This window comes from Calonectris borealis, chromosome 17 (assembly GCF_964195595.1).
Source record: "Calonectris borealis chromosome 17, bCalBor7.hap1.2, whole genome shotgun sequence".
Lineage (NCBI taxonomy): Eukaryota > Metazoa > Chordata > Aves > Procellariiformes > Procellariidae > Calonectris > Calonectris borealis.
This window is the reverse complement of record NC_134328.1, coordinates 11,276,613-11,301,056: the sequence shown is the minus strand read 5'-3', so window position 1 is coordinate 11,301,056 and position 24,444 is coordinate 11,276,613. Positions and strand designations below refer to the sequence as shown.

At 42.8% G+C, this 24,444-nt stretch overlaps 1 protein-coding gene across 5 annotated transcripts; it reads right to left on the bottom strand.

The window, feature by feature from the left end:
- Nucleotides 1-74: 74 nt before the first annotated feature.
- On the bottom strand, nt 75-24,444 carry CASS4 (Cas scaffold protein family member 4). Of its 5 annotated transcripts, XM_075166561.1 has the most exons (8): nt 24,382-24,444; nt 23,773-23,944; nt 10,727-11,155; nt 7,440-7,544; nt 6,236-6,385; nt 3,099-4,433; nt 2,209-2,268; nt 75-1,472 (listed from the first exon to the last, which is right to left on the bottom strand). In XM_075166561.1, exons 2-8 carry the CDS (start codon nt 23,815-23,817, stop codon nt 1,059-1,061), a joined length of 2,538 nt encoding a protein of 845 aa, XP_075022662.1. In that variant the 5' UTR covers nt 23,818-23,944; nt 24,382-24,444; the 3' UTR covers nt 75-1,058. The 5 variants fall into 5 exon arrangements, with proteins under 5 accessions (XP_075022662.1, XP_075022663.1, XP_075022667.1 ...); XM_075166562.1 differs by lacking the exons at nt 23,773-23,944; nt 24,382-24,444 and adding an exon at nt 20,172-20,749; XM_075166566.1 differs by lacking the exons at nt 23,773-23,944; nt 24,382-24,444 and adding an exon at nt 18,008-19,860.

Sequence of the window (24,444 nt, the reverse complement as noted above, 5' to 3'; positions counted from 1 at the left end):
CTCGCAAAACTAATTGTGCGTTTTCAGGGCAAAGGCACGGGTACAATGTTGCCCAGAAAGGCCAGACTTCGAAATTTCAGACAAAAACTTTAAAATAAATTAATCAGGAAAAATACAAATAGCGCAGGTGTACAAACAGGCTGCCTGGGTGGTTACAGGGCCTTCATCGTATTTCAGATCCAGCAAATTTAGGGGTAGAGTTAATGAGCTACACAGACCAACGCAGCAAGGGAGAGCCCGGGGCAGCCTCGCCAGCAAGAGATAACATCACGTTTCCAGTTTGTAGGAATAGCTTGTCCAAAGCCTCTGCATATTTAGTGACTAAAATAAATTCTTTATGCTGGAGCAATGCTCTGAATGGCTTCAAGCTGCAATGGAGGACGGCCGAGGTGCGCTCCCCGTAGATTTATGGGGAGCAGGACTCCTCCAAGTCAGTTCTTCTGTGCTCAGGTACCGGCTGGAACATTTTCCATTAACATCTGGGGTATGCATAGTACCTGCCAGATTTTGTCCTGCAATACATTAATCGCATTTGTACATGAAGAAGTTAACTTTGCAGCTGTTAAAAAAAAAAATTGTAATTACAAATTTTGAGTAAAGTCCTCAAGAAAATTGATAACAGGATATCATAACTTACAGAACATTGTGCAGCAAAATTTAGAGAGACTTTACATATCCACATAGAAAAAAAAAAAGGAAAATATATTTATCTGACCTATATAGAAATTAAAAAAATAAGAAATTCACCAGATAATAAAATAATTTTCCTCTAATACACAGCAAACCTTTCTGCCCAGCCACTAAGATGACGACATTTCCTGGCAGGATCTGAACAATGGAGGGGAAAGTACAGATTTAATTCTACAAATCCTCTTCTGCATCTGTTGTTGTGTGGCTCTTCACCCGCTAAAAGTGCACCGGCACCCAGGGAGCTGCCCGGCAGGAGTTCTTAGACGTGACTGAAAGTTGGTGTCACTGAGCTGCTTTTGCCCCCCTTGGCTGCCACATGCCAAAGGAGCAACAACAATGGAGAACTTGTAAAAACAGCGAAGTGTCTTTCATTCCATCATTGCTCTAAACTGCTGTGTGTACTTAGACAGCTCCTCAGTTTGATCCTGAAGTTCCCTCATAGCATCTGCGTTTGGATATTGTATTGCAGCATTTTTGGTGGCGAGAGCCAGATTCTTCAAGAGGCTGCAAAACCGGCTGCTGCTGTGGAGGATGTCATTCCGAGCATCTCTTTCTTGAGTTTCCTGGCAGAGAGAATCCACTAGCTTTTGTCCCACCATAATGATCAATTTGCTGTGGGATATGAAGACTTCAGGTGGCTGGTTGTTGCTCAGACTGTTAGTAAATACACCGATTGCCTTGTGAAGTGCACCAAAACACAGCTTACAGTGTTCTGGGAGAGCGATTTTCTTTGCAGAGTCCTGCTTGCTTTGAATTACAGTCTTTTTTGCAGATGGCAAAACCTGGAAAAAGGTTTAAAAAAAAAAAAAAATAGACTCAGCTTGGTGGCACAGTGATTGTTTTTTTTATTTGCTGTACCCTATATTCTTCACATGTTTCTTCACTTACAAGGAGTTTTGTTAGTTAATAGTCTCCAAATTGCCCCAGCCCAGGAGCCTTTTACAATCATTTCTTTTTCCATAAAGTACTGGACTTCAAAGTGGCCTTTTATCCTGATAGCCCTTTCCCTAAACAAATGTCACTGAAGACAATTTTAATAATGGATAGCTACAACACAAAGTGCTGTAGCTAAACATCAGTCCTTTATACAGCCTGGACTTCAAGCTTTCAGATAGTACAAAACATTCAGACTTGATCTTTAATGGTGCTGACTTCGTGAGGGTTATGAATGATTAAAACGGTACAATAACAAGAGAGTCAATCCTTATGCCAGTGCCTGACAAGGTATTTTGAAATACTAACTCTCACAGCCTTATCCCAAATTATACACAAAGGCAAGCAAATAAATAGTATGACTTTAAACTAGAGTGGTTTGTTACATTTGAGGAAAATAAATGTTTTGCACGAGTTTTCAGCAATAATTCTAAGAACTAGTTCTGGGAAAGTGAACTATGAGAAAACAAATAGATCTCTATGTATAGATATGTTGTCCAAAAGCAAATTATTTTGAATTTTAGCAAGCACAGAAACCAGGGACTAGAAGTCCTCATCACTAATAGTTTTCAAAATCAGAAATACCTTTGGTTTTGAATCTGTACTCTTCTTTGATACTTCTTTACCTGAAATGATTTTCTGTGCCTGTTACAAATCAAAATGAAAGCAAAGTTGAAATGGTTTACATAAAATATTTAAATATAAATGTGTTTTTCTCTTTTTTCAAGGGGAAATAATTGCTTGCTATGCAGCCTTCATGTTGTGGACAACAATGGTACATTTATTAGAAGCAACTGCAGGTTTTTTCCTACTAAAAATTTTGTGTCTGATCCTGCAAGATCTAAGACTGAAACCAACATCAACAAAACATCACATTTCCTAAATTCTAAGGACAAGCCAGCATTTCTTTGTGAGACCAAAAGAGTTATATTCTTAGTAGACATTTCAGTAATTCCAAGAAGAATAATTCTAACAAACATCCAAAGTTATTCTAACAAATTTGATAATTCACAGTGAGTGTTTTAATTTGTTAAATCAAAATTTTCTACGAAAGCATGCTTTCCAATACACCTCAAGTTAGAAATTTAACATCTCTTGTATAGTCATGTCAGAGTCAAACAAACAAAATGTACTGGCAAGAAGAGAACTACTAGTCAAAAGAAACAAATTGCTAACCCGCAGCTAAAAGCTGCCTCTCAAATGAATTTAAACAGGCAAGCTAAAAATCTTTTCTCAGTGCTGGCTGGCTGGCTGGCTGCCTGGGTAAATTCTTAAATGCCAGTTCTCTTTATTACTTAAAATTACCGATCATTCTACATGTGCCATCTCTAACAAAATCCTGAATTCACATGAAGTCTGGAAAATAGGAAGCAGTGCAAACTGAATTTGGCACTAGTGCAAAGATAAAATAGTGCTAATAGCTCAAAATCTGCAAACGATCAGGAGTATAGATAGTAAAATCCAGTTATACTAACCTGTAACTGAACATAATCACAGTCCTCATTGGCATTTTCTTTTGGTTTCTCAGAAGAGACCTGACTTTGGTTGGGTTTATCAGGAGTATTTCTTTGAAGTGAATCTATTTCTATTCTTCTTGGCACTGTGATTTGTTTTGCCATTTTGTATTCTGGGTTTACTTTTGATTGCTTCATTTCTTGTTCCTTCTCATGCTTTCTGAAGAGCAGCTTTCCGTTGGCAATGATGATGGATACAAACCTCTTGATATCATCTGGAATCGTGCGGGCTACCATAACAAAGCGATCAAGATCATCTGGGTTGTTCTGAGGATTCCTGAGGACCAAAGCCTTCAGTGACCAGTTGCAATTGTTTAGAGCTTCTCTTGTTTCTGTTAAGATTTTGAATGAGTTCCTAAGTATTTCTAGCTGTTTTTTAATTCTGGTCTGAAGGTTGTTATCAGTGAGGTAAGAGGCATTTACCTTTACGACTTGAGCAAAGGCCAAGAATTCTCCCAGCGATACTTTTATGTGATCAACTGCTCTATGGATTTCTTCAATGCTTTTCTCCAGGTGCTCTGGTAATCTCCATTTACTGCTCACAAAGATCATTAAACTTGCAACTGAGCTGGATACACTGTGCTGCAATCTCGTCAGTGTCTCTATGGCTACCTCAAGGTCCAGTTTAATTTCTTTGGCAGGCTCTTCTGATGATGACGTAGAAAAAGACTCAGCAGAAGAGTTTGAGGATGTAGAGAGTGTGCTGCTTCTGCTCTCCACACTAGAAACAGATAATCTGTCTTGTTCTAATTTGGCATCTCTTGAGAGTTGTGGAGGAGCACTGTGCGCTTGGTCTCCAGCACTATTGCTGTTTTTTTCCATCTCTTTCTTGGACTGCAAAGCAGTGGGCAAACCTTTTGGAATATCATAAACATTCTCCTCAGAAATCTGATTCTCAGCCTTTGGATCCAGGAGACCTGGGTGTACATCACAGCTACCGTTTTGTGGCAAAAGGAGCACGTCCCGTGAGGATGGAACATCATAGAGATGGATATCTGGAAACGTTAATTTCCGTTGTGTTGGTGGAATATCATATAATTGTGGACTTACAACTTTGGCTTCAGTATTTGTTGTTAGCGTCTTGTACCTGGCTGGTGGTATATCGTACAGCACCTGGTTCTCCAAGGAATGAGCAGAAGGGTTTTGTTTTAACCCTGTTTTTTCAGGTGATACTGGAATATCATAAATCCATTCTGACTTTCGAGGATTTGGCAAAGTATTGTAATGGCCCCAGAACTTTTTCTGAGAGTCATTTTCTGAAACATCCGTTTCTCTTTTGGGAGGGACATCATATAACTGCAACAGAGCACACAGGATTTATAAACAGTGTTTTTAAACAAGAACTAAGAAACAAAACTGAATTCTCAGAGCATATAAATGTATGCAACTCCAGTAATGTCAATGGGACTGCACCACAAAAAGGCTAGCCCATTATTTTTATTTTCTTTCTAAAATGCACAAGCTGCACATAGGAAGGTTAAAATATTTTGAGCACAGGTGATTAAATCATACAGCAGTGTCCCCAGCCAGTGAAATCTGTGGGCTCTTCCCTGGCTCCTTTGGGGTGGGAAACTTTCATAGTTTTCTGAAATGGCTACAAGGAAAGTGAAATGCCGGTTTATTAGTAGGTAACATCAAATGCTCAGTTTTCCAGAATGAAGGAGGTAAGGTTTTATTAGCCTTTGCGTAAGAAAACACTTGATTTTTCCAGTATCTTCACCCACATTCATATCCATACCCTAACAGAAAATCTCCAACAGATACCACTGACTGTTCTCAAACAACTGCATGAGTTTAAATTTTTACTTGATATGGTTTGCTAAGATGGATACAGATCTTGCCCAATGCCATAAAAATATGTGTGCGCACAGCTGAAATCCCTAAGCTGGAAAATGCTCACTTCTTGTGTAAGACAATCCAGACTAATACTAATAGGCGCTTTGGGACAGATCATACCTAGATGCCTTACGAGCACGAAGCACAAGCGTGAGGGAGTGCAAGGAGCTGTAGGAGTGTGCAGCAACAAGAAACAATTGAAGGTACCACTATGTAATAAAAATTTTAGAAAGAACTGGCCAGGTCAGGCTTCCCCATCTGCAGAAAATGTGCATGAGAAGGGAATCCCAAACAAGGGTGTTTCAGACCAAAGCCAGAATTTTCCAAATTTCCCACGAACAAAGAATTCTAAGAAAATTTTATTTTGGAAGCAACGATAAACCGTGTCTCCGAAGGAAATCTGCTCCCAGGCTGTTGCAGCTGGTCGATAACGATTGCTAACAGCCATGAAGATGTCAGGAATGCCAGCTTCAATGAGCAATTGCTCGTATGCCAGCACCTCACTTCTGGGTAGCACCAGTCCTGCTGTCACTGCGGAACAGGCTCTGTGCAAGACTGGCTTCTCCAGTCGTGGGGCAGCCACTGAAACTACAACACTTTAAATCCACAAAACCAGGAAGCCTCAGATTTCCTGTGCTGGGATGATCTGCCCTGAGATCCCGCACCTCAGCACTGGGCATGTGCGCTAAGGAGCCTGTCAAAATTCTCTTGGATCCTAAAATCATTCAGGAAACCCAAAATATTTGGCACTCAACTAATAAAGAGTTTCCACCGAGGCATTTTCTTTGTTGTGAGATTTCAGATCAGCCCTTTCTTCAAGGATGGTACTTGTCAAACAGTGGGGAAGAGATGGGAAGCCTGACACCCCCCTCCTCCCCAAAGCCAGGTGTGCTCCACTCCCAAAAAAGGTGGCAGGAGAGTGCTGCTTGGAATGGGGACAGTTAGTTTCTATCTGCTTAAATATTACAAACAGACATTCAAGAATGTAGAGTGTTGAATTTGCTTTTCACACTGTCATAAAAAGAAGTTAAGGCAAGAGATCTTGTTGCCTGCAGTCTAAAAAGCAAATGCAAACCCAGTGCTGGTAGGTACCCTGACTAGCCAGGAGCCAGGTAGTATTTGTCTCTATAACATGAAGAACAAAGTACTGCGCTGAAGATGCGCTGGTCTTATCCCCGCGATCACCTTGAGAGAGGTTCAGCACCCGTGCCCAACATCATAGTAACGAGAGATTATTCTCGTGTCCAACGAGTCTTACTTACGTTGCCCACTGGTGAGTCTTTCTGGATAACGGCTCCTGCCTTTTTTGGGCTGGATGGGATGTTGTAAAGCTGCTTCTGCTCTTCCTGGAAACACTCGGTGGATCTGATCAGCACAGAGCCCTTTCGTGCGGTGGGCGGAGTGGCGCCGCTCTGGTCAAAGGGAAAAAAAACAGCTTGACTTCAATCCGTTTTAGAGCCCACTGAAGACTTTGGTGGAATCAAAGGCTTTTGGGTCATATACCGCCTAGCTCCTAGTTTGGATGGCGTGGGTCAAACTCAACCTGCTGGAGAGCTGCTGGAGCACCTTCCCGCAGCGCTGGGCAAGGCAGCCGCCACCTGCACGCCTGGCTTTGGCTCAGCTGGGATCACCCCGCTTACACAAAGTGGGTAACACAAAGAAGTCTGTGGATAACTGGATAATAAATGAATTAGAGTGGGCTCAACCCTGCACTGCCAGGTGCTGCCAGGGAGCGTAAGGTGCGCGGGAGGCTCCGTGGACGTGCTCCAGTCCCACACACATCTGCGGACGTGCTCCAGTCCCACCCACACTTCCGCGTGGTAGGTGACGGGATGGGGCTGGGGCCTGGCGTCTGTCCCAGCCTGGTGACCTGCACAGGCTGCAGTGAGACGTAGAAGAAACGTGGTGACGTTCACTCTCTCCAGGGAAGCATGGTATCAGGAGCAAGATCATGTAACAGGACGCCTCAGCAGTAGATGCAATCGGTGTGTTGTCCATACCCCGAGTGCCTCACGGTTACGTGTTCTAACCCCTTGCGTTTTGCTGCCCAGGAGGCGGGTGGTGTGGGTGACATTTAGTTTCTTTTTGTACATGCACTAGTGACTCTTCTGAAAACATCTTGAAATCTTCGCGATCAAATGACACAGAGACAAAACACATTTCCTGATGGATAAACCAAGGCAGAGTGGTTGACACTTTGATACTGAGAATTTGTCTATGCCCTGGAACTCAGCAATGGTAAACCCGAAAATGTTTATTAGAAACGTACCAGATTTAAGACACGTTTCTCTAAATGTCTAACGAATTCAAAAGAGAACTGCTTTAGGTTTTGAACTTCCCTAAAAATAGATGGTTTTCTGCCCAATTTTACAAAAAGCGAACAGGGAAACACTAGAATTTACCTTAAAATCTATTCTGAGGTCAAACGGGTCCCAGCTGCAGGGAGGGGACCGTGGCAGGACTCACCTGCGTGAGTAAGGACTCCCGGCGCTGTGTGGAGGGAACATCGTACACCTCGCTCCTGATATTTGGGACTGAAGCCCAGCAGGCTCGCGGAAGAGTAAGCAGGTGCTTTAGGGGAAAACAAAACAAAACAATAACGAGAAAGCTGCAGTAAGCTCAGGACATCTTTGAAAACTCAATTAGTTGAATAGGCTATCATTAGAGTAATCACTCTTAAGTGATTAAAAACCTTTCAGCTTTTCACTGATGGTGATAGACAGGAACTGACCTTACAAGCAGGCATGGGATTTTTTCCCCGTAATTCTCCTTTAACAGCATTTCTGCTTTATTTCAGGTAAGATAAGAATTGGCACATACAAATCAAAGACGATCTGCCTTACTAACCAAGGGAGGGAAGAGATTTGGAGAAAACCCAGCTTCGGTTATCATTTAAGTCTTTAGACTACCCAAAAGCAGAACCACTAAAAAAAGAAAGCAGGGGAATTTCTACTTCTCCAGTCTCACAGAGCCATTAGGTCAAGCCATATTTCACGGGAGTAAGAGCAGCAAAAAGGTACAGGCTGAGATGCATTATTCTGTAGTTATGGAAAACTGACTCATTTGGAAGGGGTAAACAGTTACCTTGATGTCCTGTCCAGCTCCATAAACAGAGAAGTCTGATATGGAATTACATTATTTAGGTCAATTACAGACCAATTCTCCTATTTGCTTAAAACATCATTTTAAGAGCTATGACCAGATTTGTGAGATAGTTAAGATGCCAAAGTATGAATGTTGGGAAAGGACTTTTTAAAAATCAACCCCAAAACCATGGAGTTTTGTTCATTTAGCATGGGTTTAGCCTGGCTCTCCACAGCTAGTCTATAAATTGAGTATTGTAAACTACTGACCCACAGAAACACCGCTGTGTTGCAATAAATTATTTAAAATTTGAGGTAGCGTTCTCCATCATGTGAGTGAGCGTTGTAGTGACTAAATTTAGGGGAAATACGGTAGAGGAACAAGACTCCAGTTTTACAACTGCTTGCTTCGTCTTTGTGAAAGCTCTTAGCGTTCATCTGAAGAAAGAGAATGAGGAGTGAACACAAATCCCCTTAGCGCTCTGGGATACGAGCCATCTTGCTCGCAAACAGAGGCAGAAGAGACTTTCCTGGGTAGAAAGGGTAAAAGATAAGTGGTATCAAGAAAGCCATCCTTAGCCCAGGTCTGTTTTCAGATGGACAAATCTTACTCTCTATATAACAGAAAGGAAGCTCACTGAATTTCATATCTTACTAGCTCTTCGAGAACAAATTATTTTAAAGTACTTTCAGTCACAGTAGAGCAAGAAGGTACCCTGTGTATTAGGCAACAAAGAAGCGACAAGGCTTTTCTATAGGGTGAAAGCACACGGCTTTGAGGGATTTTTTGTTTTATTGCTTTCAATCAGCTCCCTCAAAGACTTACAGTGGCTTTACCCAGCTGCTCAGAGGACAGCTGAGTATGCCAGGAGCTTTGCCAGTTGTCCCATAGGATCTACACGGGGCGGTCCGGAGCGCTGCGGTTCGTTCTGCACCCGCACGGGCTGTTGACCCTGAGCCTCCCCGTGCATCTGCGTATGGCTTGTGAGCACCGCGGTACAGCTGGTGTGGGAACAGCTGTGACGCTGTGCAAGAGGCACCTCAGGCAAATCTGATCTTCTAAATAATAAAAGAAGGCTAGGACCTTTTTTTTTTTTCTTTTCTTTTTCTTTCTCCATTAGAGTAAACAAGGCTTACGTACGTAACCCATGAAGTGACAGAGACAGGAATAGCCAAGGAGCTCTTCTGTTGGGCCATTCATTCAGGTAAAGAATAATATTTTCAGCCCGATTTGCTGGCACAACATGGAAAATTTGTATTAATCTCGCATTTAATCTGCGAATGCCTTCTTTAAGGTTAGGAATGTGGAGAAATCAGATCTTTTGCAAGTGCAAAAGAGTCTTTTGTGGCTATTACTCAGTTTGAGCTTGCAGTTATGGTAACTGTACACAAAGGCTGAACGTGCAGCTGCAGCGCTGAAAATTAGGTTTCAGTCACCAGAGATGTACCGAGTTTGTCTGTTCTCCAGCACCCATTTGCCACACAGAAGGAACCAGCACCTCGGTTTCCATAACTTGCCTTTCGGCACAGTGGGATGAAGGCTGGCTGAGCGAGTCCCAGAAATCAAATGATCATTAAATCCACCTAAAAGGCTATATAGTTCAGGGCTGAATTTCTTTCCTTTTCCAATTAATTTCTAACGTGATTTTCATACACAGAATAAAGAGCCACCCAGGGCTGAAGAGCTCATGGGACTGGACAAAAACTTGTACTTGAACTTCCTCCCCCACCCTTTCATTATAAAGGATTCCCCATTCATTTTATGCTGAAGAAAGCACAAGTTTTTTATGTTAAGAGACTTGATATAACATTTAGTCAAATTACATTTTCCACTTAAGTGTTTCATTTGAATGCCCAACGCAAGGAGAAAGAAGAGACCAGGCCAGGCAGCTGTAATGAAACCCTGGAAAAGCTGGGTTTGCAATTCCCCTCCGTAACTGGGGGGACTGGTGGCTGCTCTCATCCCATACACCCCGGTCACTGTCTCAGCAGCAGCAAACACAGGCTGGGGGAGAAATGGATTCAGCCACACAACCAAGCCCTGTCCTCCAGCACGTCTATAGTAGGTGCTGCTACGTCGTGCAAGCGTAGTGACAACCTTGAGTAGCAGAAGAGAGAGGCAGCAGCACTCTGAGCTTGCTGAGGTGCTGGAAATAGTAGAAACTAGACCAAAGGCAACAATCACACGGCAAAGGGTGATTTTTTTTTTTTTTTTTTTTAATTACGAATCATCTTCCTGTGCAGATGGATGCAAAGACCCCACATGTGCCCCAAGGACTCTGGATGGACGCATGCTGTAGACCATCAGAGGAGAAAGTTCTGTGTCTTGTTATCTTAACTTTGGGGTAGGTTTGTAAATAATTTCTAGATGCTTCCAAACAAATGGTATATTCTTTACTTCCTGCCCTATTTTACAGCTGCTTTAAACTGTCAAAAAAAGTGAGGGACTACAGAATATAGAGACTCTCATCTGTTGCCCAGAGCAGCACTTCTCACATAAGCTATAAACTGTAGTAGAATTGATGGGAGTTTCCTAAACACCATTTATTAGAATGGCTTTGCTGCAAATTCCACTGAAACGCTCAGGCCCATAACCTTTATTATTTTCCCGCTCCCAATGACTGTTTTCATAACAACATTTGTTACTTTTACAGCTGCTTATATTCTTACCTGGTTTGTTGAGCTTTGGGTCCTTTCACTGAGCAGCTGTGCAGCCAAGGCTGGTACCTGATATATTCCTTGGGCAGGCAGGGTGGAGACCCTGGCTGGAGATTTAACCCACCCCTCCATCTTCTCATAGGTAGACGACAGCACGGTAGGCTTGGGGACGGAGGGCACCTGGTAGATGTTTTGTTGGGCCGCTGGCGACTCCGCGGAGTCGCTGCGGGTGGAAGGAGGCAGCAGGACAGCCTGAGAGGCGGCGAGGAGCTGGAGGCGGTTGGCGGGGGCCAGCCCCTGCCTGCCGTGGAGGGAGCATTTCCACCAGCCCTCGCTGCCGATGACGTTTTGGTCCAGAACCGTCAGGATGTCTCCTTTGCGGAAGGCCAGCTCGTCTGAGCACTCCGCTTTGTTGTCGTATAGCGCCTTCGCCAAGGTATTCTGGAGAGAGAAAAAACATCGGCATTGCGCTGTTACACCAGCAAAAATGTTGATTAGTTTCTGGTTTGGTGTTTATCTTCACCTTAATTTCAGTTTAATTCAACTCCACCCGTTTTCACATTAAACAATATTTTTCAGAGCATTGGTTTCAGAGTTAAATGTTTACAGCCTGTGTCTGCTATGTTCAGTGCAGTAAAGAAATAGATAATACTACTACTGCAATATGTTTCTTCACCACCTTTTCCCCCCAAGGCTCTTGAAGAGCACTGCTAACATTCATAACTTAGACTTATTACTTATGAACATCCCTATATGAAAAATAGGTACTTTTTCCTACTGGCATTCTGTGAATTCTTTGTCAGAAGCTGCAGAGAAAATACATCACCCATCCACAAATAAAAACCATGCCTTCCTGCCTGCTACCCAATTTATCCGAGGACTTCAACTGCACCTGAAAAAGGCTAATTATTTCTTATCTGGGGAAGAAAAAGAAAAAAAAAGAAGAAAAAGAAAAAACCCAACCTTGCTTATTTTCCTTTAAACTCTTTATTTTCTCAGAACCTTATGCAGGCAGACCCCTCAGCAACACCAGTGCTAAGGGGGTTAATAAGTGCCCAGCGGTAACACCAGCCGCAGAAACACTGCTGAAGAGCAGCGGTGGGCTGCGGTACTTGCGAAGACCCCGACTCCAGCTGGCTGTGTCCGTGTCCACCCCAGACTAGAGAGTTGGATCCTACTGATTCAGAGCATCCCAGGCTAATGATTTATGTGACAAATTAGCTCAGGGGAAAAAATCTAACTATGCACACACTGACAAAAAGCTCTGCTGGCTGGTAAGTCTTCACGGCAGGTCAGAGTGTTTGTGAGCTTATCTTCAGGTAAGCACACCTGAAACAGCATCTGTGTTTCTCTCCATCACACAGACATCACCTGCATCTGAATACCTCTGTCTCCAGTATATCTTTCAGGTACCCTCTTCGTAGAGTGCTCTTACTGTAACTTTTTTTAAGCAGGAAACCAAGGAATAGAGCAAGCGACTTTCCTAAGATCACAGAAAATCTGTGAGATGGCAAATATTCATATTTCCCAGCTGCTTCACCACAGGGCAGCCCTACCTGTCTCGGCTGAAGCCTATAAATTTCTGGTAGTCATGAGTGTGTAGATCACCACATTTTATTGTTAGCATATTTATTTTGGGCATTTGCTTACTCGTTACAAGATGACAGTTAAAAGAATGAAACGCAGTAGCAGCAGGTAGCTCTATTCACCTGAGGCATTTGTGCAAAGGATAGAGAGCGCTGCGGACGCAGTGTTTTTCGGTGCAAGACACCATTTGCTTTCAGCTTTCAAATGAGACTGACTGCTTCCCAGTCAGCGGGACGCTGGCCGTGTTTCAGTGTTAGTTTCTTATCAGAAAGTGCAAGTAATGTCCAAAGAGATAGTACCCAAATAGGAAACGTGATGCCTTGTATTTTTGTCCAGAGCATTTGCTGTAAAGCAACAGCTGGTTTGAAGTTGCAGCAGAAAAAACCCAATTTGTCAGCTCAGCTGATGGAAGTGGCCTGTTGTTAGCAGCACGCATTTCTTCGTCAGGGTGGCCATGAACAATGGCCTTTTTATCATACGCAGGCTTGTCCATCAGCAGCTGCCAGAGATGGACAACAGCCCCATTTACCCTGTGTCACAGCCTGGTTAAAATAGTCGTCTTGCCTTGAACGCGGGAGCCCACTTTCTGTTTGGACAATGCCAAATGCTCTGAACCACCTGTGTGGAAGCCAGGCCGTCAGGAATCCCACCAGAGTGCAGCCCGGGGTGGGTTTGGGCTTCACGCGACGTTGCTGCAATTGTAAGAAAAGGAAAACAGCCAACTTTTCCTATTATTCATCAGCAACGCTTCTAGATCTGGCTTAACATTTGACCCCGTCTTGCTGGGCACTGTACAGACATGCTGAAAGACAGACCCTCTTCGTCAGGCCTGAAGAGGACGGGCAGAGGGACACGCTCCCCCGTTTGCAAACGGGCAACTGGACGTGAAGAGCCTTATCCAGGCGCAGGCAGGAAACCGGCGGCAGAGCCAGGAAGCCTGAACTCAGGAACTGAGCCCCCTCTAGCGCATCAGACAACAAGACTGGCCTCCCTAGTTGCACCAACACAAATAAAAGGAAAATTTGGTTCACACTGTGGTTTTAAAAGGCATCTAAATGTCAACATTTCCCCAGCTAATTCTTTCCCGTGGAAACAGCATACTAAACACATTATTGGGCCGAATTCTTTAAATAATCAATGTATGAAACTACGCAAGTCTAAATTCAAATTTCATTTGTTTTAGAGTAAATATGCTGATTTTCACTAGGTCAGAATTTGGCCTGAACATGTCAGTGAGAATTTCTGCAAGTAATTACTGTAGAATACAACCGAAGTTATGCGGAGTGAGGAGGTACTCTTCCCATCACTCATACTTCAGCAACGATAAAACATGGCTGCAGCAGGTATCAGCAGGAGAAATAATTCCAACTATTCTCTCAGGTCTTTTCCTAGACATTGCTAGGTCTGCTTTGCTGCAAAACAGGGTGAAGCGAGAGAACAGCCAGGTCAGTGAAAGCAGCAGGGAGGTCTGAGCTCCATTCAACAACAAAGGTATTCCACAGAAAGGTTGTCAAAACTCAGCTGACCAACATTGCATTTGGCAAAGTCAGGTGAATATATTCAGGGGCACCCACACTGAATGAAAAGTTAAATTTTAAACTTACACCGTGAAAGTCACAAACCTTTTCAGCAGAGGGGTCTCTTCGCTTGAAGCGCAGCACACATTCCTTTGGTTTTGCCAATAAAACAGTGCAAACATCCCAGGGCGAGCAGCCCACAGCAAGATACCAATTCAAAGCAGAACAGTGGTTCAAATTTTGAAAGGCGGTCTCCGATTTGTGGAGCTCAAATTAGGGCATATGGGCAACACGAATACCCACGAACTTTTGAAATCATCTCAATTGCAAGCCAAGCAGGGGATTCAAAAAAATTGTAGGACACTTTGGAAAACCTGACTTAGCTAGAACAACAAATCCGTTTATAGATCATCTCATATCCCATCTGTAGGGCTGGAACCAAAAAATTTAAGACCTTAAATAGAGAAGTGATTGAGACAGGCCCCAACCTCCAGACTATAGAGCGTGAATGAACTGGAAGATTGTCAGACCTCTGCAGGTCAGCGGAGCTCTCAAACAGCAGGGGCGGGGAATAAGAAAAGCAAAGGTTCTTCTACCTAAGGCAGTGCTAAATTAAATTTTAAGTTTCAGGACACATGGTCAGGACTATAGAGTTGGAGAGCGAATCTTTTCCACCCACTCTCAGTTTCAGTACTGCTTAAGTGCACAGCAACACCATTCAAGTTTCCATGATTTTATTCAGGAGTACCAGCCCATCACTGGCGTAACAGGCCAGCCACCCGTAGAGATACGATTCCAGGTGACAGTGAAAGGCATTAGTGATCTAACTGGCTTGCAGCCCTTGGTGACATTTTTCAGTGCATTTTAAAAAGGGTAGAGAAACTTAGGGAGGTATTGTAATGAAGATTTCTTATCCTTTTGACTTGGAACTAGTCTCTTGAGGAATTTATAAAGGGTAGAAACACATATAACACAGAATATATTAACAATTTGTAATGAGCAAACTACACGAAGGTCCGAGGCAAAACTGTTTCAAAAGACAGCCTCTTGTTGCAGTGCAATATCAGGATGCAAAAAAAAAAAAACCACCCACACCACAAAAAACCCCCAAAACAATCCACACCACTAAGACAAAACAAAAAACCCCCACCAACATCTTCCCTGAACAGACTCTTCTGTGTATTTTTAGTGCCCGCAGCCTAGCAGAAAGTTACAGCAATACACTGAAAAACCAATACAGGCAGCACCACGCCTCTGAAGTAACTTCATTTCTGCTGAATTCTAATTTCCCCAAAAACACAGAAGGAGGAACATTTTCACAAGGTGTAAAAACCACAGGTCAAACAGGTCTGCCTTTATATGTTGCTCTGTGTTCTCCTTTGCTCCTTTCTTTGTAGGACTATTAAGTCCCCTTTATTTCTTGTTTCCTTTCCAAGCATTCTGGTCGCTCACCCAGCCCCTCAGGACTGATCACACCAGGGCTGGTGCGGAAGAGACCTGTGAAGCATTTCTTTCATGAAGCGTTATCGCCAAAGGAATGTAGGCAATACTGTTCGTATCAGCTCCATTAGTTTTTAAGGAGTCCCAGCTGTGGATTCAACAAATATTAGCCCAGGATGCTGAAACAGATGTTAAAGATCAGCCTAATACGGGTAAAACAAACTGTAACAAACCCACAGCAATCCCTAGCATCGTAGGTGCTGATGTGTTTAGCTATTTTATAGGATATACTTAAAAGCAAGCATTGAACTAGCTGGGTTTGGTACTGGAAAGCACTGTAGTTCTGGCAGCAAAGAGCTTGCTATAGGTTAGCTGATGTTCTAGTGGAGTTTGAGGTGGTGCCGAGTCCCACGGCGCTAGAAGAAGCCTGCTGGAGCACTGAGCTGGGTCAGTTATGAAAGCTAGATTGGTGATGCCCATGCTCCACTGAGGTTAAACCCCTAGCCATACTCCCACCAGGAGGGTACGGCCAGTAACCCGAAGCACTGCGAGGTTGGGTAAGGAGCCACCACTCTCCCGTCCGTGCCCTGTCCCGTACCGGCAGCCTGCCCACAGCCAGCTCTGCAGCTCCGCGTCCTACGAGCTCCATCTGCTCGTGTTAAGGAAGAGTGAGTTATTGAGAAGCCACTGGATGCCAAAGCTGTTCCAATTTGTTTTCCAAAGAAGTCTTTTGTTTTTTTTTTTGAGACACTTTTAAGAGAACTCATCCCAACCAATTGATTTTGTGATCCCAATAACAGTAGGAGCAATTTTATAGACAAAAGTTACAGGTTTATAGAAGGTGAGTGCTTAATGCAACAGCACAGATAGACCTTGGCTATCTCCAGTTACACAGAGTGAGGTTACTTGTAGTAGAGGCTCTGGCTCATCTGATGCGGGGCTATTTGTCAGAAATCAGGCCCCATCTACACTTTCGGCTGTCTAGGACAGATGTAAAGAATCACTGTGGCAGCCCCTTTCTATCATGTAAGCAGAAGCATCTCTGACCTGCCATTAACTATAAACAAGTACTGCATTCCCAGGATCACAGAGACCTTACGGGATGTTTAGCGAGGAGGAAGCTGTGCTTTGGGGCCAATGGGCTCTGCATTTTTTCTTTATTACCAGAGGAGCGGAAACTGGCTGTCTAACGCTGTCATCCACAAAATGCCATCCAGGGCCAGCTGTGTATAGTTCTTTGTTATTTTATGCGATCTCGTTAATGTGTCCTTACAATAACCAACATGTAATAAGTACTAAAGCAACACAGATGAGATCAAAGTGTTTTTCCTTCTTTGACGTTTGTTGCTTTTTCCCTGTCAGCCCGTCAGCAGCCCTGAAAAAAATCTTCTAAGACAAAGAACATCTTAAAAGCCAGTTTATCGCCCCCTGAGAAAGCACCTCGGCAGACAGCGCTGGTACTCTTCTCTCACTGAGCAGATTTTAATGGATGGTGACAGAGCACAGACCTAGAAAACAGAGGTTGCATCCTCTGCAACCTCTTGCTGTTCTCCCCATGCAGAGTCCGTGACCACATTAGAGCAACACAAACTACTCGCATGTATTGAGCGAGCCATACTGAATGGATCTGCAGCATAGGACCTCTGGTAACACAGGTTCAGTTAACTTAGGGGTGAAGAAAAGCTCTTGTGTAGCTGGGAGTGTGTCTCCTTGTATTGGGGAGTAGATCAGATGTTAAGAGAGTAATTCTTCCTACGGATTGGACTTTTTACATCTTTATTGTTTGTGTGTCCTTATCCAGCAACGCTCCCACTATAAAACCTAACAGCCCTTGGGAGTCTTTGGAATGAAAGCTGTTAACTCATGTTTATTAATGAAGGGAGGGAAAATTTTAATTAAGAGTCAGTAAAGCTGATAACTGGACAAGTCTATAATATAAAATTCTATAACCTCAAAATGGGAGTACTCACACAGACTGACCTCTGTGCTAAGGCAAAAACCCCCCACTATTACTAAGATCTCCTGATCCCTCCCCTGTACCAACCCCTATCCTCAGCCGATAGTACTATGCCACAGAAAAAAGAGTCCTTATAAAATATATGCAAATGTTGCTAGAAAAATCCTTCGTGATTATCAAGTGATAATTTGAGCGTCTTGCCTGCAAGTCTGCCAGAATAGTTTCTCTAACCCCCCTTCCCACTCAGTTTGTATTTGGAAACTTCAGTTCACTAAAGCAACTATTTCATGTGATACATAGGCACTGTAGTACTTCACAGCATTTCAAATAAAATATTTCATCTATTGTGTTAAATTTGCTTCTTTAAAAACCTACTGAAATAAGCTAAAAAGAGAGATAGTTTTAATCACAGGAGTTTCTTTTGTGGGTGAAGATAAATATTTCTCAGCTGCATTTTGCACATCAAAAAAAAAAATCTGTAAGCACTTTTACTACAGAAAAATGGGACTTAAAATATTTGAGGAGAAGAAAAACATACACCTAAAGGCAGTGGGTTGTGTTTGCTAAACAGTTATGTTTGTGCATCAATGACACCCTCTGACATGTTTACAGAACTGTTTCCAGTTAATCTCTTCACCTCTGAACAAAGTTGAAGAAAGAAACATTCTCCCTTGCCCCGCTTCCCAGAAGTCCCTTTTAAATAGTAGACCAAGTTGAGTCAATTCAAGTTTTGCCCAGTTCAGTTAAACAGAGTTCACATGGTCAACATCCCCAGAAGAAAGAAGAATTTACCTTAAATGCTCAGATCTTCCTCTACACGCATGTGCCTTCCTTCTAGCCGTGGGGCTTGCACGTCCCACTTGATGGGCAACATTTTCTGCGACTTACAGAAGTTCCTTCTGCTGTATTTTTTGTTTTGTTTGCATATTTTGGAAAAGAAGTGTTCTGGTCATACAGAAGTTTCAAATCTTTTTGTACAAGCTTCAACAAGGAATGGATATCAGGACTTGCTTTTATTGCCTATTCAAAGGGTTAATTGATTTTTGGAGGGTGGAACCAGGTGCTAATCATCGGGTTTTAAATTCTGAATGGTCAAATCAGTTTCTGATAAAATAAAGAACAACCAGTTTTTAAACTTCAGGCAGAACCACTTAGATGGAAATTGTGCAGCTTCACATTAGTCAGTGATGTAGGGGTGGGAATTACAAGCTGGTGCTGTTAATTTTCTCCAAACTTGGTTAATCAAATTCTAGCTGTGTTAAATCAACAGAAACCCCCACTGTTCTCAGTGTGATCAGGATTTCACTCCCATTCATAGCATTTTCACGTGTGGTCTCATGGCCAAGTTAAAGGAGAAACAAACTGCCATCTCCTGGTATTTAAAAAATGAATATGCATGTACTTCTGGGTTTTGGTTCCTCTTACTATCCAATATGCACCAAATTAATTGACTTTTTTGGCTTTTCTAAACCTTTTAGTATCTTAATTGTATTTTACGACAACATTTATTTCCAAACATGGATTTAAAGATACGGAAAGTTCGATGTGTACAAGTTTTCTCCTTCTGCCTCCTAAGCAAGAGATGCTTCACAGGGATCTGTTAGAGGAGGGTCCTTGCTCTCCTTCCTCTGCCTGTCCAGGGAAGAGGCAAGAAATTCCTGGGACAGGTTGTCAGGAGCAGATTGCAAATTTTTCATTCGCAATGACTGCTGTATATTCCTCCTGCCGGGTGCACAAGCGTGGCAGGATGCCGTCCCTGCATCCCATCTGACCTGCGGCGGAGTTTCTGCTGATTCCCTGGACGCGGCAGAAGTGACAGCAACCAAAGGGGCAGGGGCTCGGGATGGGTGTTCTCTGATTCATAATGAATCAGCAGCAACACCACAACTCCCAAAGGCTGCCGCTTCCTCCAGCTCTCTCATTGCAGTTATCTGCCCAAAAACATTAATACTTTTTTAAGACCACCCTTTTGGACAAAATTTCATTTATCTGAAATTTTAACTTTTCTCTGGGAAAAGAAGGGGGTGGTTTTTCACCTGCCCTCATCACTAGCGTGCATCACCGCTCCCGTAGGGCAGCTGTACGTTGCCCCTTCCCCTGGCGTTAACAAGGGCACATGGTGACCGCGCAGACCCTGCCCCGAGTCACAGCTGCCAGAGATCAGCTGAAACCTCAGGTTGAAAGATCCAGGTAGTTTCACAGCCAAAGAAACCGTGCTTAGCACAAAGCAAGCTAATGCTGGGTCTCTGCGTGTGCGCTGTGCTGGAAGTCTGGGCAAAAACATTAACATATGACTATAAAATGGATTTGATCCATCCACTTATTCCCCCCAGAGCAGTATTTCCTAAAAACGGACACTGCCACCGCTCCTTTCCTCTTCCGAGCTTCAGTTCTCTCTGCAGAGAGCACTGCAGGACGTGGTCAATCATTATCCCAGAGCGCACAGCCTTTCCCAGGCTCACATAACTCAGTAACTGAATTTACTTGACATTTTCTTCATCAAAGAGTGACTCAAGTTGTTAAAACATTCTCATTACCCATTTTCTAGTAATCAGTGTAAAAAACCATAATCTTTTTTGAGGTAATGTATAACTCAAATGTTAATCATTTAAGCTCATTATTTCCAAGAAAATATGGAAAAAAGGGATATCCTAATGGATATTCATGGTAACCTTTTTAATAAGGCATATTATTGCCTAATATGCATGGTACTAAACCTTACCCTTCCTAACCATACTGTTGTTGTTGACAAAGCTTTTTTTTTAGCTTAACTTGGATTGTATTTTAAAAATTAAGACTATGTGCTCTGTTAGTAACATGCAAACAAAATCAACAGCACGCTTTGAAAATCAGTCCCGACAGATGCAGATTTTACACCGTATACACTTCCACCACAAGTGAAGTAAGCGAAGCCATTAAATTAACTGCAAAAGAAATAAAATAATCTAGTACTTACATTGACCTTCATTTTGTTGTCTCCTACTTCCCTGTTACTCCATCACCTAGGGAGGAGGGTGAGCTCTCCCCCAGCCCCTCCTCTCCAAGCCCAGACCAGGGGATTAGGCAGGAGCACCGGAGGGTCTGGCTGGAAGCCTGAGGAGCAAATGCCCAGCCTCCTTCCACCTCCTGCTGCATGTGCTGGGAGCCCCAGAGGAGAGCAGCTATTGGGAACGAAGGGAGCTAATTACGTAGCAAAATTATCTCCAGGGTGCAATTGGCCTGCAGCTGCTGATGCTAATGAGGGCCTGGTGCAGGACACACAGATGTCTCCTGCAGAGACCCCGGGGAAATGCCTTTTCTGCGCTGCAGCTGCGTCTTAGCAGGAAAACACAGGGCAGTGGGGATGAACCAGAAAGCGAGGATCGGATTTTAAAGCATTTTGCAGCATCATTTTTTACTCCTGTTTTTTGAACTTAAAAGTGTTTTGATATACTTTGAAATTTTCATGTTCAGGTCTCTAGAAAACTGAACAGATCTCCTTTGTAGTTATGGAAATCACCGCAAAATAATCATGCTCTTCAGAGGCAGAAAACCTGAAAGCTAAACATTAACTGCAGCTGAAGCATTTTGTTTCTTTGATTATTTAAAAAAATTCCTTAATATTATTAAATAATAATGTTATTTAAAATTCTCCATAGTTGCTATTTGCTGAGCAACAGCTCTGCCCAGGTTATGTGTATGCAAATGCACAGGTTTTACCGCTTTGTGCTTGAGAGTATCTTGGGGTTTGCAAACTTTTACTGGTTTTGCCTTTGTACATGCTGCCTTTTCTCTGGCAAAAGTCTTTTCCTTCCTCTTTCCACGGTAGTTTCACGATGAAATTAGACACTCGCTCCCAAACCCACAATCACGTAACTAGAAAAGCAATGCATCTTGAAGAGAAAATGCTGAATTGAAAATGCTTTCTCAACAAAATCTACACCTCTGGGCTGGGGTTAGGAGCAGACAAGCAGCTAAGGCAGTTATCCAAATGGGAAAGAATTCCTGGCACAAAGCAGCTCATTTGAATGCCTTCGGGGTTTTTCTTTTCTTTTTTTTTTTTTTTTTTTTAATATTACAACCAGCAGTTTTACCAGTTTGAACACTCCACTTCACGCAGAAGATAAGGAACAGCCATTCATTTACTACCCTGGAATTTTTCAGGTGCTACCAGCATTTGAAATGATCCAGAAATAAAGTAACAAAGCCACAACTTGTGGCCACATTACTTTCAAATCCTTTCAAATTAAATGTTCTCTTGAATTAATCCCAGACAGGATCTGGGGCAACGACATCCTCCGCAGAGTGTGGGTGACCCACGCTGGGGCAGGGACCCCGCAAGGGACTGTGGCAGTGGGTGTCCCACGCCAGGGCAGGGACAGAGGCACAGAGGAGTGGAAGAAAATGGGCAATAATCACGGAGCAGCAGCAGCAGCCAGAGCTTTTCCCCCAGCCCCAACCTCCTGTGCCACCATCACGTCCTTGAAGGAACTGAGCATACCCCAAACAAAAAATAAAGCAAGTTGAGACTGGGAAGGGGGAGGAAAGGTGCTTACTTAAGTGCTTGCTTAATTGTTCATGGTTTATTCTTTCTCAATCACTCAAATCAGTGATTAGAAGTTTGTGCTAACTGGCAATAAATTAAATGAGGTGAAAACTCCCTGGGTCTAGACCGTTTTGCCCATGACAGAACTAAAGTTTTACCTCTAAGATTTCCCCAGGAAAGCTGGGCATCGAGTCCACTTCCCCCCGATTGCATCCCTGAGAATAGCCCCGAATGTGTGGTCTGAGACTTCAGCATTCTCTCCAGTATTTCTCTTGGCTATTTAAGTAACTCCTTGCTCAATATATTAGCTCTGGCAAATCCTATTTTGAAACACATATTTGCTCCGGGGTGTTTGGATGGAGATGGGGGGGGCAGCAGGCACCCTAGAGCCGCGGGGCTGTAGGTGCGCACATCCCCGGGTGCAGAGGAGCCCACAGAAACAAATCTCACGTCGTTCTTCAGGCGCTTGTGTGGACAAGATGGGAATATTGAACTGGGCATTTTGGAAGGAGAGACAAACTTCAGATCAACGTAATGTGTGTTTAAAAAATGCTCCTATTTTTCCTTTGGCAACAGCACAGAAAATGTTGTCAAACAGTACGAGAACTATTTCCCAAGCACAGCCCGTCATGCTGACTGTTTATATTGCACCAAGAGGTGCAATGTTTCCTGTGCAGACTATGTCGGAGGTGTATATGCAACAAGAAAGAAGTAACATCATTACTCTGGCTGCGCTCATATACTGAATTCATTTTCAGAACCGGTTTCCTTGTGAAGGTGGCGTAGATGGGGCACAGCGATAATTGCAAAGTGTCACCTGTCACAGTAGAGCCACTGATGGTTGACAAGAAGTCCAGATAGTAGAAAAAACACATCCTTAGTATTTTCATATTAAGTATAACATTCAAATGTTATAACAAACAGTACTGCTAGGGTAGTAGGAACTTTATAAACAGTTCATAAATTATATAGCAGAAATAAATTTGACTTTCAGTTGTTACTCAGCTGAATTTGACTGGGTGTGCTATGGCTGTGTCTATAGATCTCACAGCAGAACAGGACATCAGCTTGCTACCATTACATTTATTTAGCCATTGGCAATCCAATTAAGAAAACTGAAAATATCATACTGAGAAGTAGAAACTGTCTTCTCTGTACAGAAATTAAAAATGTCCTGCATCAATTTCCGATGACTTAATGAGAAAAATAGTCCTCTTATCTTTACATGCCTCAATGGAAAACTTTGAGTGCAAAAGAATGACTCATCGAACTAGTACTAAGCTTTTCCCCCACTATATTTTGTATCAAATTTCCAGGAGGCAGTTTATTTACAGTAAACACTGAGATCATAATCCAGGATGAAAATAATAATTCCATTACGCTGCTTATTAGACTTGCAGACAGTAGGACAATCAAGGCACTGCCTTTGAATCAAGACTTCAGCATTCTCTAACCCTTATAGCTGCAGCAGGTTATTTTGTGTATGTATATATATAAAATTATCCTAGATGCAATATGAATACACAAATAAATGTAAAAAACCTTATAAACTAGTTCCAGTCTTTTGAAAGAAACAAATACAGTACTTCAAAATTTCTTCTGTTTTGCGTGCAATGTAGGGAAATCATCTGTCATGCAACAGATCACCTGGACTGTCACTGGAAGTCTCTGGCAACGTAACTGTGTCTCAAATATTACTACAGCACAGCAGTAAGACAGGTGGAACCTTTAAGTTATGTATTTATTATTTCACAAATGTGTTTATTCGCAGGTATTTGCTATCTGGAATCCTGCTTTATTCAGAGTCCTCCCCAAGAAGACATTTCTTCCAGGTAATAGTTTTGTCACAACAAAAGGCGCAGGGAGACATTAGGTACATGAGCATCGTAAAGAGCCTTCCGTCCACCTCGAGATGAGGATACCAAACATTTCCAACATCACCAAGCATCATGCTGAATTAAAACATCAAACCCTACTCTAGGACCCTTTTTTCTTAATTGTTCATATGCTGTACTCAAAAAACCAGACATACCTTTGCAGTTCTGTTGATTCTTATGTTTTTATCCATTGTTGTCATTCACCAGCAGCGTCACTTTGAGCAATACAGATAATTACGGCAGGATGAAGAGACTTCAGCTTTGCAATCACCGTGTGTTAGGAACTACGTCTCGAGAAAGCACATCTGACAGCTCTACCCCTAAAAGCTTTTAGGAATTTGTAGAAAAGATTCTCATGAAAGATAATTTCTGTGACAACAGGTAAGATTAAAAAGAACAGAATGCAAAACAGAAAAACGCTATTAGCGTCTGAAAGTGAGGAAAAAAGTCTGTCTGCAAGTGGAATTTTCCTTGATCTCTCTGCCACCAACTTGTCGCAATTAACCGCAGTCAGAAGTCTCACCCTTCTGTTTTGCTACATGTTCCTGTATTTCCTCTTTTAGAAATGTAATGAATACAAGACTAATATGTACCACAAGGGGCTGCACAATGCTGGATAGAAATAAGACTGCCACAATCATAAATTCAGGATTTCGAAGCCAACATTTTTCATGCCTTTCAAAGTTGTCTCAACTTTTAAGGCACCGATACGATTTTTTGTTTTAAAGGTGCTTTGCGAAAACCTCATGTATTACCATCCATACCTGGGGGTGAATGCTGCGTGAAAGACTCCTCCTGGCTGCACCAAGGCTTAAACATGTACACAA

Excerpts from the sequence above, each read along its gene's own strand:
- CASS4 (XM_075166561.1), bottom strand. The coding sequence starts at position 23,817 with ATGACAACAATGGATAAAAACATAAGAATCAACAGAACTGCAAAG. Across the intron at positions 6,386-7,439 it reads GGGAGTCCTTACTCACGCAG|AGCGGCGCCACTCCGCCCAC; the intron begins GTGAGTCCTGCC and ends CCCTTTGACCAG. Across the intron at positions 4,434-6,235 it reads AAGACTCACCAGTGGGCAAC|TTATATGATGTCCCTCCCAA; the intron begins GTAAGTAAGACT and ends GCTCTGTTGCAG.